This window comes from Mesoplodon bidens (genome assembly GCF_964165515.1).
Source record: "Mesoplodon bidens genome assembly, chromosome: 5".
NCBI lineage: Eukaryota > Metazoa > Chordata > Mammalia > Artiodactyla > Ziphiidae > Mesoplodon > Mesoplodon bidens.
Window position 1 is genome coordinate 9,615,823 of NC_138161.1, and position 12,618 is coordinate 9,628,440.

The 12,618-nt window shown below is 47.1% G+C and overlaps 1 protein-coding gene across 8 annotated transcripts in view; it reads right to left on the reverse strand.

The window, feature by feature from the left end:
• The window catches only part of DOP1B (DOP1 leucine zipper like protein B), a 107,642-nt gene that overhangs the window by 12,450 nt on the left and 82,574 nt on the right, over positions 1-12,618 (reverse strand). For 5 of the 8 annotated variants that reach the window (XR_014015876.1, XM_081234474.1, XM_081234472.1 and 2 more), the window contains exons 25-32: positions 11,303-11,407; positions 11,139-11,205; positions 8,539-8,683; positions 4,015-4,100; positions 3,670-3,779; positions 3,400-3,546; positions 2,340-2,401; positions 1,707-1,835 (exon numbers count right to left, since the gene is read on the reverse strand). Coding sequence is in view for 7 of the 8 variants with exons in the window: in XM_081234474.1 (XP_081090600.1) it covers positions 1,707-1,835; positions 2,340-2,401; positions 3,400-3,546; positions 3,670-3,779; positions 4,015-4,100; positions 8,539-8,683; positions 11,139-11,205; positions 11,303-11,407 (851 nt within the window). In the remaining variant the exon portion in view is untranslated. The remainder of the gene's footprint in view (positions 1-1,706; positions 1,836-2,339; positions 2,402-3,399; positions 3,547-3,669; positions 3,780-4,014; positions 4,101-8,538; positions 8,684-11,138; positions 11,206-11,302; positions 11,408-12,618) is intronic. The other 3 variants (XM_081234477.1, XM_081234475.1, XM_081234473.1) reach the window with 1 other exon arrangement.

Consider the following 12,618-nt stretch of genomic DNA (forward strand, 5'->3'; position numbering starts at 1 on the left):
CTACATGTGTTTATCAAAATTCATAGAACTGTATAGCCAGAACTGTATGTAAATTATACTTTAATAAGTCTGAGCCCCCCAAAAGGATTTACACCGTAATTCTAATATCTGTAAAACTGTTTGTTATACTAGTCTTCATGATATTTGATACAATTCTTGAAAGCTTTTTTGTTTATTTTATTATATTCCATTTAGGCTACGTGTCTTAAGGAAAACACATTCCTGTTTGAGAGTTCTTTTGTATCTCGGAGGAGGATGAATTAAAACAGAATGCTCACTTTGCCAACTCAACATTTTATGAGGGGGAAAAACCTTTAAAACCATGTATAATACCCACAATCATTCATTTTTGAAGCAGACAAAGAATACCACGAGTATGAGGAAGAGAAAAAACCGCTAAGGAAAAATCAGGTACTTCTCCAAAATCTTGCTCTGACACTGGCCTCACTTAGTATCTGCACTGCAGGAGGGATCCAGCTGGAGACAGTGCTGAAGAAGCACTGCCAGACTTTAAAAAACAACCGAATAAAAACTAATAGCATTATAGGACTTCCCTGGTGGCGCAGTGGTTAAGAATCCACCTGCCAATGCAGGGGACATGGGTTCGAGCCCTGGTCTGGGAGGATCCCACATGCCACAGAGCAACTAAGCCCATGCGCCACAGCTACTGAGCCTGCACTCTAGAGCCCGCGAGCCACAACCACTGAAGCCCCCATGTCTACGGCCCGTGCTCTGCAACAAGAGAAGCCACCGCAATGAGAAGCCCGTGCACCACAGTGAAGAGTAGCCTCCACTCGCCGCAACTAGAGAAAAGCGCGTGCACAGCAACAAAGACCCAACACAGCCAAAAATAAAAAAATAAAATTAAAAAAAAAATTTAAAAACTAATAGCATTATAATAAATTTTTCTCTTGCCTTTTTAAAAAAAATAAATTTATTTATTTATGTTATTTTTGGCTGAGTTGGGTCTTCGTTGCTGTGCACAGGCTTTCTCTAGTTGTGGCGAGCGGGGGCTACTCTTCATTGCGGTGTGCGGCCTCCTCACTGTGGTGGCTTCTCTTGTTGTGGAGCACGGGCTCTAGGCACGCAGGCTTCAGTAGCTGTGGCACGTGGGCTCAGTAGTTGTGGCTCACAGGCTCCAGAACTCAGGCTCAATAGTTGTGGCGCACGGGCTTAGTTGCTCCGCGGCATGTGGGATCTTCCTGGACCAGGGCTCAAACCTGTGGCCCCTGCATTGGCAGGTGGATTCTTAACCACTGCACCAGCAGGGAAGTCCCATAATAACTGATTTTTTTTTTTTTTTTTTTTTTTTGTGGTACGCGGGCCTCTCACTGTTGTGGCCTCTCCCATTGCGGAGCACAGGCTCCGGACGCGCAGGCTCAGCGGCCATGGCTCACCGGCCCAGCCGCTCTACGGCATGTGGGATCTTCCCGGACCGGGGCACGAACCCGTGTCCCCTGCATCGGCAGGCGGACTCTCAACCACTGCGCCACCAGGGAAGCCCAATAACTGATTTTTAAAACAAAGTTTCAGATTTACTGATATATTTCCAAAGTTCTTCTACAATCACCTCTGCTGAGTACTCATTTAACGTCTGACCATTCTGCCAACACCTGCCCTGGGCCCCTCTGGTTTCCAGCCATGTTGGCCACTCTGGGTCTGTCTCTTTTTGGGGGGGGGGCTGGGGGGAGGGCAGGCCTTCTTACCTTGGATCAGAGGAAGGTAAAGGTGGTACTGATCAAGTTCTCCACTTAAGACAGCAAAAGCCTGGCGCTTTAGCAGCATGGCTTTCTGCTCAAAACTTGAGAACAGTTTTAAAGAACTGCTCTGCATGCCTGGAATAAATAGAGCAAATATGTTCCATTTAGCAAGAACACTACAGTGAGAGGTAATTGATGAGAAATTCCTACTATTCCTATCTTCCCTGGTGAAAGATCATGATCTTGATTAAGGGCATGTAGTTGTTACTCAGGTATCTACATTTATAAAAGTTCTTATTTCTTTCATGACACTGAATGATGGGGTATTTGAAGAGGATATGAGGTACAGGGAAGTACTCCTAACCAATTGTGGTCAACTTATCATTACTTTCAAAAGTATTTTCTCCGCGATAAAACTGCAAAAAAGGTAGTTAAAGGCATTCGTGTCAATAGACTGGAAATAGGAAGGCTCATTCACGTAGTCTTGACATATCCTGCACATCACATTACACTCTGTGGCTGAAATGGCACTAAAAAAGGTTTGAGCTGGGCTCTGAAATACGTGGTAAAAGCTGACTGTGACCAAAAGGAATTGGTCCTTTCAAGTGTGACTTATGTGCACATAACAGAAGAACTTACTCATTAAATCTTTAAACATTGTTTTCTCATGAGTCAGAAGATGGTCAATAATGGACTTCCAACTGGATAGTAAAAAAAGCAAAATTAATTAAACATGCAAAGGGCGACAGTCTGATTAAAAGCATCAAGAAAAGAACATGTCCCTTTAAGATCTATTAAAAACTGCTTTCTGTAAAGTTAGTGAAAGGGATGAATAGTTTTTATATAAGGAAATGTTAAGCAAAAGATTTCATTTATAACCTTAACATAGGGAATGAATAACATAGGGAATAATGAATAATTCCCAGCTCACCATAAAAGAAAACACAAATTGTCAAGGTACCTTGGCTTTTGCAAGGGTTGCCCTTAAATGTGTTCACACAGATGACGTCCATACACTTGTGTTAATGGAAGGAACTGGGGTTGTGAAGACAAATACCACTAGTTCTCAATGGGCTCCCTGCAGTGCAACAGGATTACAGCCATGGCCGCTGGTGGTGGCTGAGCAAACCCTCAGCCCATATAAAAAAGCTGACCAGTCTCCACCACCTACCCCTGCCGTTAATGAAGACCTGCTCAGTCAAGCCAGGTGCAGAGTTATGAGGGGTTCTGTTGACCTCCAAGAAAAAGGCACAGCTACTTCATCCTGTGCCTGTGATTCCACGGATCTCCACTGCCCGCGCAGAGCCTGGCCAGCCTCAAGGTCTCAGTGAGGACTCGGGGAGTGTAAGCCGAGAAGTGGGATAAGGACACCGCAGTGTCACCATGGAGCCCTGTCATCTTAATGCTGGTCAAGCATTTTGTGATTACAAGATAAAGTAGTACTAGACCAAGTACCACTGGAACCCCATGCAATGCTCTTTAGGAAAAATATGCTCTCTTACTTGAAATTCTTCTCCTGGTTAAAAAAAGGCACCTTTGTTCCCAGAAATACACAGTTAAGCTGTGAGTGGTGTCCTATGATTTGGGTTGATGATAGCTCTGCTGCTATTTCAGGAATGAGAATTAATTACAGAAATCCAAACACTTTTCCACTTGAAGATCCAGGGCATATTTTTTTTATCAGGACAGCATTTCTTACTGCACACAAGAAGTGTCCATCTGGAAGAAGGCCGGGTCCAAGAATAATTCCAGGACTTCTTTTTTCCAGGCTCGTTTCGTGTAGGCATAACCGCTCAGAGAGCTCAGCAGCTGGGCGCCAGCCCGGAAGCTGGGGGCATTGTAGGCACTGAAAAGGGGTGGGAAGGGGAAAGGGCCAAGGTCAGAGACAGTGCAAGAACCCCGCTGGACACATTTCCCATAAGCTATCTTTCCACACGTGGGTGGGGTACAATGGAGAAGGTGGTGTTACCTGTGATTGCGTAAGTAAGGAAAAACATAGTAAAGCAAACGTGAGATCAACGGCACCGCTTTCTCCTTCTCATCACTTCGATAAACCATGTCCAGGAGGGATGCCAGAACCTAGAAGAAGAGGACCGCCAGAAAACGGAAATCTCCTAAAGCAGGCGGCAATACAAAATTTAGTCCTCGGGGTATATACAGCCTAACAAGAAAACTCCACGGGGCAGCCTGAGGCCAAGACTGGCTTATGAACTCACCCGGGATGGTGCAGCCCGTGTGCCCTGGCCCCTGAGAATGAACGCCCTCGCAAAGCCTCACTTCTGTGGGGGGGATGACAAGCCAGATGCATATGTACCTCTGCCAGGAGGGAGAGGGCTTGCACGCTGTACACCGAAGGAGCAGACGCGGACACCATTGCTGAAGCGGCAGCGGCAGCATCTGCTGAAAGAGGCGTGTGTGTTTTCATCAGGACAACAGGTCACCATTTATGCCCCCAAAGCATCAGATGAACCTGAGTCATGAGCTCCTGCCTTTCACACTGACTCTGTACGTACGTACATGTGTGTTTTCATCAGGACAACAGGTCACCATTTATGCCCCCAAAGCATCAGATGAACCTGAGTCATGAGCTCCTGCCTTTCACACTGACTCTGTACGTACGTACATGTGTGTTTTCATCAGGACAACAGGTCACCATTTATGCCCCCAAAGCATCAGATGAACCTGAGTCATGAGCTCCTGCCTTTCACACGGACTCTGTACGTACGTACATGTCACGTATTCTTCTCTGCTAACATGTTCAACTTCAGCAACTAAGAATCTGGTTTTTTTTTTTTTTTTTGCGGTACACGGGCCTCTCACTGTTGTGGCCTCTCCCGCCGCGGAGCACAGGCTCTGGAAGCACAGGCTCAGCGGCCATGGCTCACGGGCCCAGCCACTCCGCGGCACGAACCCGCATCCCCCGCATCGGCAGGCAGACTCTCAACCACTGCGCCACCAGGGAAGCCCGAATCTGGGTATTTTGATCAAATAAATCAGCACCAACTCACTGTCTTCCTACCCGCTTCTATTCTCATCACCATTTTTGGAGCTTCAACATCCCCTTGGATGATCCCTCTCACATCCTGGCCTCTGAGCCCCTTAGTCTTTTCTTTTCCAGCAAGCTTTTATTTTGTTCCAGCTCAGCCAGCCACTGTCACCATCATACCCTTGACCTCATGAATTTCAAAGTCTCCATTTCCAGCACCCTACCGTGACCACTTCTTACCTTTCCTGCTCACTTACTCCTGGAATGCTGCTCTGACAATTTCCTGAATCCTTGCACAAGCCTCCAACCCGCTGAGTTCACCTCCTTAACTACCCGTCAATCCCCCCAGGTCTTCACTTCTCTATCTCCCCACCCACACCCGTGGTCTATCGTCCACCTTGCAAACATCCTTAACTTTTTTGCTTCTCTCTCCCTCTGAAGCACTCACCTAGAAAAATGCAAAGCTGGCTAAACCCAATGATTGCCTATGCAGTTCTATGCAGCTAAATACTCTGGAGAAAACCAGACTACTCTGAAACAGATCTCACTTTACTTCATGACTGTGCAACTCAAAAATGACCTGATGCTACTAGATAACCCTCCCCCATGTCCCTCAGCGCTGTGCTGGCTTTCCCAGGCTCCAACATAATTCTTTCACCTCCTTCCTCCATAATCATCGATACCTGTCCCTCCTCAGCTGGTAACCTCATCTCATATTTCATTGAGAAAATTAATGCAAACAAAGAGAAACGCCCTCAGTTTGGCCGCTATGCGTTATTAACCTGGCACATTTATATCCGTGTTCTCTGCCTTGTCTCCTGTTTTGATAGACATGTTCCTGGCTCCTGTCAAAGAATGCTAATTCCATTTACGATATTAATCCTGGCCCTATGGCTGTCGAAGACTTTGCTTTCTAACTATCCTTTCGCTCTTTGGTAATAATTTCTTCCCCTCTGCTGTACTATTCCATCACCATACAAATATGCTTTGGTTAACTCCAATTGAAAAACAAACCGAATAAAAGATATTCTTTGGTCCTTAGTACTACTTCATTACTGCCCTATTGACGACTAAGCTTCAAAGAGTTATCAGCACCCACTGTCTCCTCTTCCTCACCCCTGTCCTCTTCTCCATCCAGTCACGCCGTCCCACCCCCATCAAACCCAGGGAGTCTCTGTCCTTACTTCACGCTACTTCTCAGCAGCCTTCTGCTGCATTCCTACACCCTCCTTCTGCAAACACACTCTTTTCAGTTTCCATGACTCCATGTTCTCTTGTTTTTTCTTCCTACGCTGCTGACCTTTTCTGATTCCTTCCCAGACATCTCAAATGTAACACAGGCAAACCCAAGCTCCATCTCCCTCTCCAAAATGTTCTTGCTTCAGACTTTTCCACCTCAATCAATTGTTTAAACCAAAAACCAAAGTCATGGGACTTGCCCAGTGGTGCAGTGGTTAAGAATCCACCTGCCAACGCAGGGTTCAAGCCCTGGTCCGGGAAGATCCCACATGCCACGGAGCAACTAAGCCCGTGTGCCACAACTACTGAGCCTGTGCTCTAGAGCCCGCGAACCACAACTACTGAGCCTGCGAGCCACAACTACTGAAGCCCGTGTGCCCAGAGCCCGTGCTCCACAACAGGAGAAGCCACCGCAATGAGAAGCCTGTGCACCGCAATGAAGAGTAGCCCCCGCTCGCCCACAACCAGAGAAAGCCCACGTGCAGCAATGAAGACCCAACGTGGCCAAAAAAAAAAAAAAAAAAAAAACCAAACAACAAAAACCCCAAAGTCATCCTTGTTTGCCTTTTTTTTTCTTTAAACTACCACTTCCAATCCATCAGCAAGTTCTGTTGACGCTGCCCTCACACCAGTCCACCTTTCTTTAGAGCCTATGCCTCTAAGCCAACATCTTCTCTTGCCCAAAGCACCATGAAATGCTTTTAACTGAACTTTCAGTTTCTGTTCTCGGTTGCTGCAGCCCATATCGCTCCCGGAAGCCAAACTGATGTTTTCTGTAAACTTGATAAGATCCTGTCACTGCTCCAAACACTTTCATGGTTTCCCACAGCAAGCAGGCTGATGGCCAAGCTCTTAAGTGTGCTCTGCATCAAGCCCGACAACCTTCCGCCCCTGCTCTCGCCCTGACCTTGTGCATGACCACGCATTAGGCTCCAGCCAAGCTGATCTTCAGGTTTCTTGGGCCTGGCCCACTCCCACCTCAAGAACCCGCCATCCCCTCTGGGCAGCGCCTTCCCAGATCTTTGCATGGCTGCCCCCTTATCTTGTATTTCTCAGCACAGTGGACACTTCTTTGGGGACATGTTCTGTAACATCTAAGTGGCCCCCAGCCCCACTCCCATTAAAAAAAAACTTTCATTTTGGAGTAACTTTGGATTTCCAGAAGAGTTGAAAGATACCTTTGTTAATTTACTTTGGACCATCACCTTCCGTGTCACCCCTGCTCATTCTGTTTCCTGCTGCAGCACCAGCATCTAGAACATAGTGCATGGCACATGCCAGACGCAAACATACAGGAAAGAGCCTGCACGTGCACTGCACACATAAGAACTCTAAGTGGAGAAACACATCATTGGAAGCCTCATTCTGTTTCACGATTTAGACGGCCAGTATGCATACTTAGTTTGTCCTCAAGACCGAAACAAAATATAGTGTATGATCCAAAGAGTCTTTTGGTACTCTATAATTTGCTAATTAAGTCTTATTGAGAAGCCCCCAAATCACCTCCAGCTTTGGAATTCTATGCTTTCTTTCTTTAAATAAAAATCAGGTAATCATTTTACTACAGTATTGTCTTAAGGTTAAATTTAATTACTGCACAACTCAGGCCCAATGACACTTGACTCAGCACAGCTCAGCTGCACTGGTGGTGGAGAAGCAGTTTAATCCCTATATCAGTACCTACATCGGAAATAACTGAGGGCAGATGAGCCAAGGAGATGCACGAGCTCTCTTTCCCTAGAACCACAACTATAATCATAACCGCAGCCTGAGAAAGCATAACTGTTGGTTTACATTAGTAAATGATAGCATACTAGTTATAGGATCTTCATTACAGAGTAAAGTATAATTATTTTCTTATGTAAACCACAAAACTAGCTGTCAAACAAATATGGCAGAAGTAATGGAGGGGGGGTACCATGGCCTGTCTGTCTAACACCATCCTTCCTTCTCCTGGCAAGAGAAGCCCCTCTTGGGTGGGAGCCCATTTCTCGGAGCTCCAGGGCACCAGCCTTTCCTCTCCTCCTCTGGGTCAGCCACAGGCCCAGAAGAGCCAACCGGAATCTTTGCGTGAGACTTGATGAACTTCATCTGAACACCTAGCTCCCACTCTGACTAAAACCAGATGTTGACGCCTGGGCTTTTCCTGTACATGAGCCAGAAAGTTTTGTGCTGCTGTGTTTCTACACGCCTGAAGTGGGTTTCGTTTACCTGCAAGAGAAAAGAGCCCAGACTTCCTGACACACCTTCCTTTGTATATTCAAAACCACAAATTCAGCTTTGTTTCTGCTGGTATAACTACTGCTAACAATAATGACAGAGGTCATAAAATATGACAGAACTAGCAGTTTTTGAACATTTACCTTGTGGCGGGCACTGCTCTATGTAGTTCCGACTGAGAACTTAGATGTAATTTTTTTGCTCGTGTTAATAAAACTGAGACCAGGGTTTCCCTGGCGGCGCAGTGGTTGAGAGTCCGCCTGCCGATGCAGGGGACACGGATTCGTGCAACATACAACGTATGTTGTAAGAAGTAAAGCCAGTTTACTTTTAAGGCAAAACTAGACCCACTAGCTGGCATTGGGCATTACTTTTTGACGCTTCTACACCTACCGTGCAAATCTTCCTCATCATCAGATTCTTCTAGAGAGATCTGAGGCCGAGCCTTCACTTCCAGGTTTCTGCTCAGCCAGCTGGTTTGCTCCAAGGAAGAGCCAGCAATGTTCCCAACAGCTTCTAGAATTTTTTGAGTGACTTCCTGAGAGTAGTCAGGAGAAAGAGGAAAGGAAGTTAGTTAAGGAAAAGAATCTTAAGTGCTTAAAATAGCACCATCCGATATAAATATAATGCAAGCCGCAGCTGTGAACCATGCAGGTAATACCAAGTTTTCTAGGAGCTACATTAAAAGAAGAAACAAGTTCATAATGTTTAACACAATATATCCAACAGAGTATCAACATATAATCAATATAAAATTATTGGCGAGGTTACGCATTCTTTGTTAAGTCTTTGAAATCTGCTGTGTGTTTACAGTTACAGCACATTCAGTTCAGACAAGCCACATTTCAAGGGCTCAACAGTCACTTGTGGCTCAGGCTACTCTCTGGCCAACTTGGGTAAAACAGAGACATAGGAAGTCACAGTGGCACAACGCGTTTGGCAGATTAGATTTCCGGTTTCTTTAGGACCATGGATTCTTGCTAGAAATGCATCTTTGAATAATACAAGAAACAAAACTGCATAAATTAAATTGACTCAAGGGTGAAGTGAGGAGTCATCCGTATCAGGAGTTCCATGAGGAACGAATCTGGTCAAGTAGCTGGGACAGAGGTAGAAACACTGAGCGGGTATCATCGAGTGTTGCCAGCTAAGAGGGGCTGTACATCCCTGATGTCTGAGAACTGAACAGTCCTGACTTCCACTATGAGTCCAGCAGCTGTGTGCGGGCAGGAAGCAAAAGCACATCTGCCTGCCGGTGGCAAGGGGGGTGTACCCGCGGGAACTGTCCGCAGTGCACCTGGGCAGAGGTGTGGGGTGGATGATGGCGGCGAGGAAGGTCAAGAATAGATGGATGGACCTGGTGATGACCATACTGAGTGAAGTAAGTCAGAGAAAGACAAACACCATTTGCTATCACTTATATGTGGAATCTAAAATATGACACAAATGAACCTATCTATGAAATAGAAACAGACTCACAGACGTAGAGAACAGACTTGTGGTTGCCAAGGTGGGTGGGGTGTGGGGGGAGGATGGAGTGGGAGGTGGGGATGAGCAGATGCAAAGTATTATGTATACAGGATGGATAAACAACAAGGGAACTATATTCAATATCCTGTGATAAAGCATAATGGAAAAGAATATGAAAAAGGATATATATGTGTATAACTGAGTCACTCTGCTGTACAGCAGAAATGGACACAACACTGTAAATCAACTCGACTTCAATACAATAAATTCTTAAAAGCAGATCAAGAAAAGGGGTTGAGGACTTAGAAGAGCTCCCATTTCAAGTGCAGTGAATGGATGGGAAAGAAGTTGGGGTGCCTGGAAACAGCAGGAAGGAGTCAGGGTCAGGGAGGCTGGGATATCGTGGGGCGGAAGCAGAGGCCCACCGGCCCCCTCACCAACAGGAGCAGAACCAGCTGCGGTAGCGCCTGTGGCCACAGTCCCGCCGATGGACTGGAGACGGAGGGGCCGCGGCAGGCAACAGCCCATGGAAGGGGGAGGGTTTCCGGGTGAGTGCAGGAGGTGCTACCCAAGGGCTGGGCTGCAGCACTTGCCCTTGGATGATGCTTTCTTCTCTACCGGTTGAGCCAAAGGAGTCACTGCGCTTTACGTAGAACTCTAGTGCTTCAGAATCAGGAACTGGACAGATATTTCATAGACACCAGGGATCACAACGATTAGCAGTGATGTCACCAAAGCCATAAACTACACAACGCAGTTTAAAGGCTTTGACTCAAAAAGCTCCTCACTGGGGGCTTCCCTGGTGGCGCAGTGGTTGAGAGTCCGCCTGCCGATACAGGGGACACGGGTTCGTGCCCTGGTCCGGGAGGATCCCACATGCCGCGGAGTGGCTGGGCCCGTGAGCCATGGCCGCTGAGCCTGTGCGTCCGGAGCCTGTGCTCCGCAATGGGAGAGGCCGCAGCAGTGAGAGGCCCACGTACCGCAAAAAAAAAAAAAAAAAAAAAGCTCCTCACTCAAGGATTATAATGGTTGCAAAATAGTGATTTTTCTAACTCCTTCATTACTTCTATGTACTGTTGATAGTTGGCATTCTACTCAAAGGAGAAGATTTTCCTTCTCCTATGGGTGAGTCTTACTTTTGTGTTTCAGTGTTTCTGAAACTTCCTGTGAGTCTATGTTGCTTTAAAAAGACGGGGGAAGGTTCTAAGGAAAGGAATCTGTGCATAAAGGTAGACTTATTGTTCCAGTCATGCTGCAGAGTAAGTCCGCATACATCTGTGTACAGTGAGAAGCGAGACGGTGCCTTGTAAACTGCACGGTCGCCTGGTCAAGTCTAACATGAGAACCTTCATCAGGAGATTGTCCAGAGTCCTCTAAAGACAGTAACGGAGGGAATCAGACGTGGGAACAAATGCAAATCTAAGATCTGGTTCTGCCCAATGGTTACTATCTCCAGGGAGACCCTCTAAAGGGGGGTGATACTCCTGGGACAGTGACAGCCGGCCAGACTTGCACATACAGACCTGCAGATCCTTTTGATCCTTCTTGCTCTCCAGGTTGGGAGTTCTTGTTACAAAGTCGTTCAGCATGCTGTTGAGAGACAATCAGCTTCAGACCAAGAATGCTGCAGAAATAAAAACATGTTCCCGAAGAAAAATACGGTGACGTGAGTGCTGGGACACGGTACCTGAGAAGCAGAAAATAACCAGGGGGAGCGAGATTCAACTGCACGGACTCCTTTAACACACCCAACAGCGAAGGGAAGTTTGCTTGCAAGGCTGTTGCTGGGAGCCTATTTAAAAAAAAAGAAAGAAAGAAAGAAAGAAAAAAAATATCCAACCCTAAACAGGTCAAAACAAAATGTTATTTATAAGCACATTTTAGATCCGGGTGGTTGGAAAGCACAGGAAGAGGGCACATCCGCCTGACCTGTTTGCTCTTTTTTACATTACAATCCACACAAGCTACATTTTGGTATTCTGCCAAGAACTTGGAGTTTGGAGACCTGCAACCCTGCTGACAGGTCAGAGGCCCCTGGTTTCCTCGTCTATAACGTGAAAGCCTTGAACTAGAGGACTGTCTGATCTCTGGGCCTGTCTGGCTCTACCATTCGGCCTCTCCAACGTCTCTGGAAACAGAGTCAACCATCAGAAGGTCACAGAGGGCAAGGTCAGGCCTCAGAAAAACAAGGACTTGGATTATGGCTACGGAGCGAGGCTGCACAGCACAAAAGGCAGAGCTTGGCCGCAGCCAGAGGGCCCCAGGTTCAAGTCCTCGTCCCTGACTTACTGCCTCCTGACTGACCTGGGCAGGGCCTCCTCTGTAAAAGGAGGCCGCAGCTCCTGCAGCTGCTGGGAAGGCTCAGATATCACTTAGGCCCCTGCGACAGGCGCTTGCTAGTGATACAACAGGCATTAGTTACCACGAGAGGGGACAGGACCAGCTCATCTTTACCTCCTGGAGGAAAGAAGTGCAGGGATGCTTGTGGTGAAGGATGAACAGCTGGTCTGACCTCAACCCCACATGCAGGGACTCCTGGGACTATGACCCTTCCGGCCACCTCAGGATACAGTCAGCCGGAATAACCACGGAACGTGAACTTGTTAGCCAGGGCGCTTGCAGCTGGTGGTCAGACTCATTGTGAACCCCCTGAGATACGTGAGAATACTGAGGCTTCCTTGAGACGGGGCTACACTCCCTTCACCCTCATTACTGCAGCCGAGAACACCCCACACGATGGAGGGGTCCGGGAGCCGCACCCGGGACCTGCCGTAAGATCTGCACGAGGCCCAGCAAAGCGTCCTTTCTACCCGTGGAGAAACACCTGGGGAACCCCTATAGCTGAGACCCCCGCATGCGGATATTCAACATAGTAAACCCACGCAGAAGCCGTCCAGCAGAAAACATGGCAAAGCATTGAGGATGGCACCAAAAATAATCCCTTCTCCTTTTTCTAAAAGAGGTCCTTAAAATCCCCCCTCCTTTTTTGGTATCAATTTAATG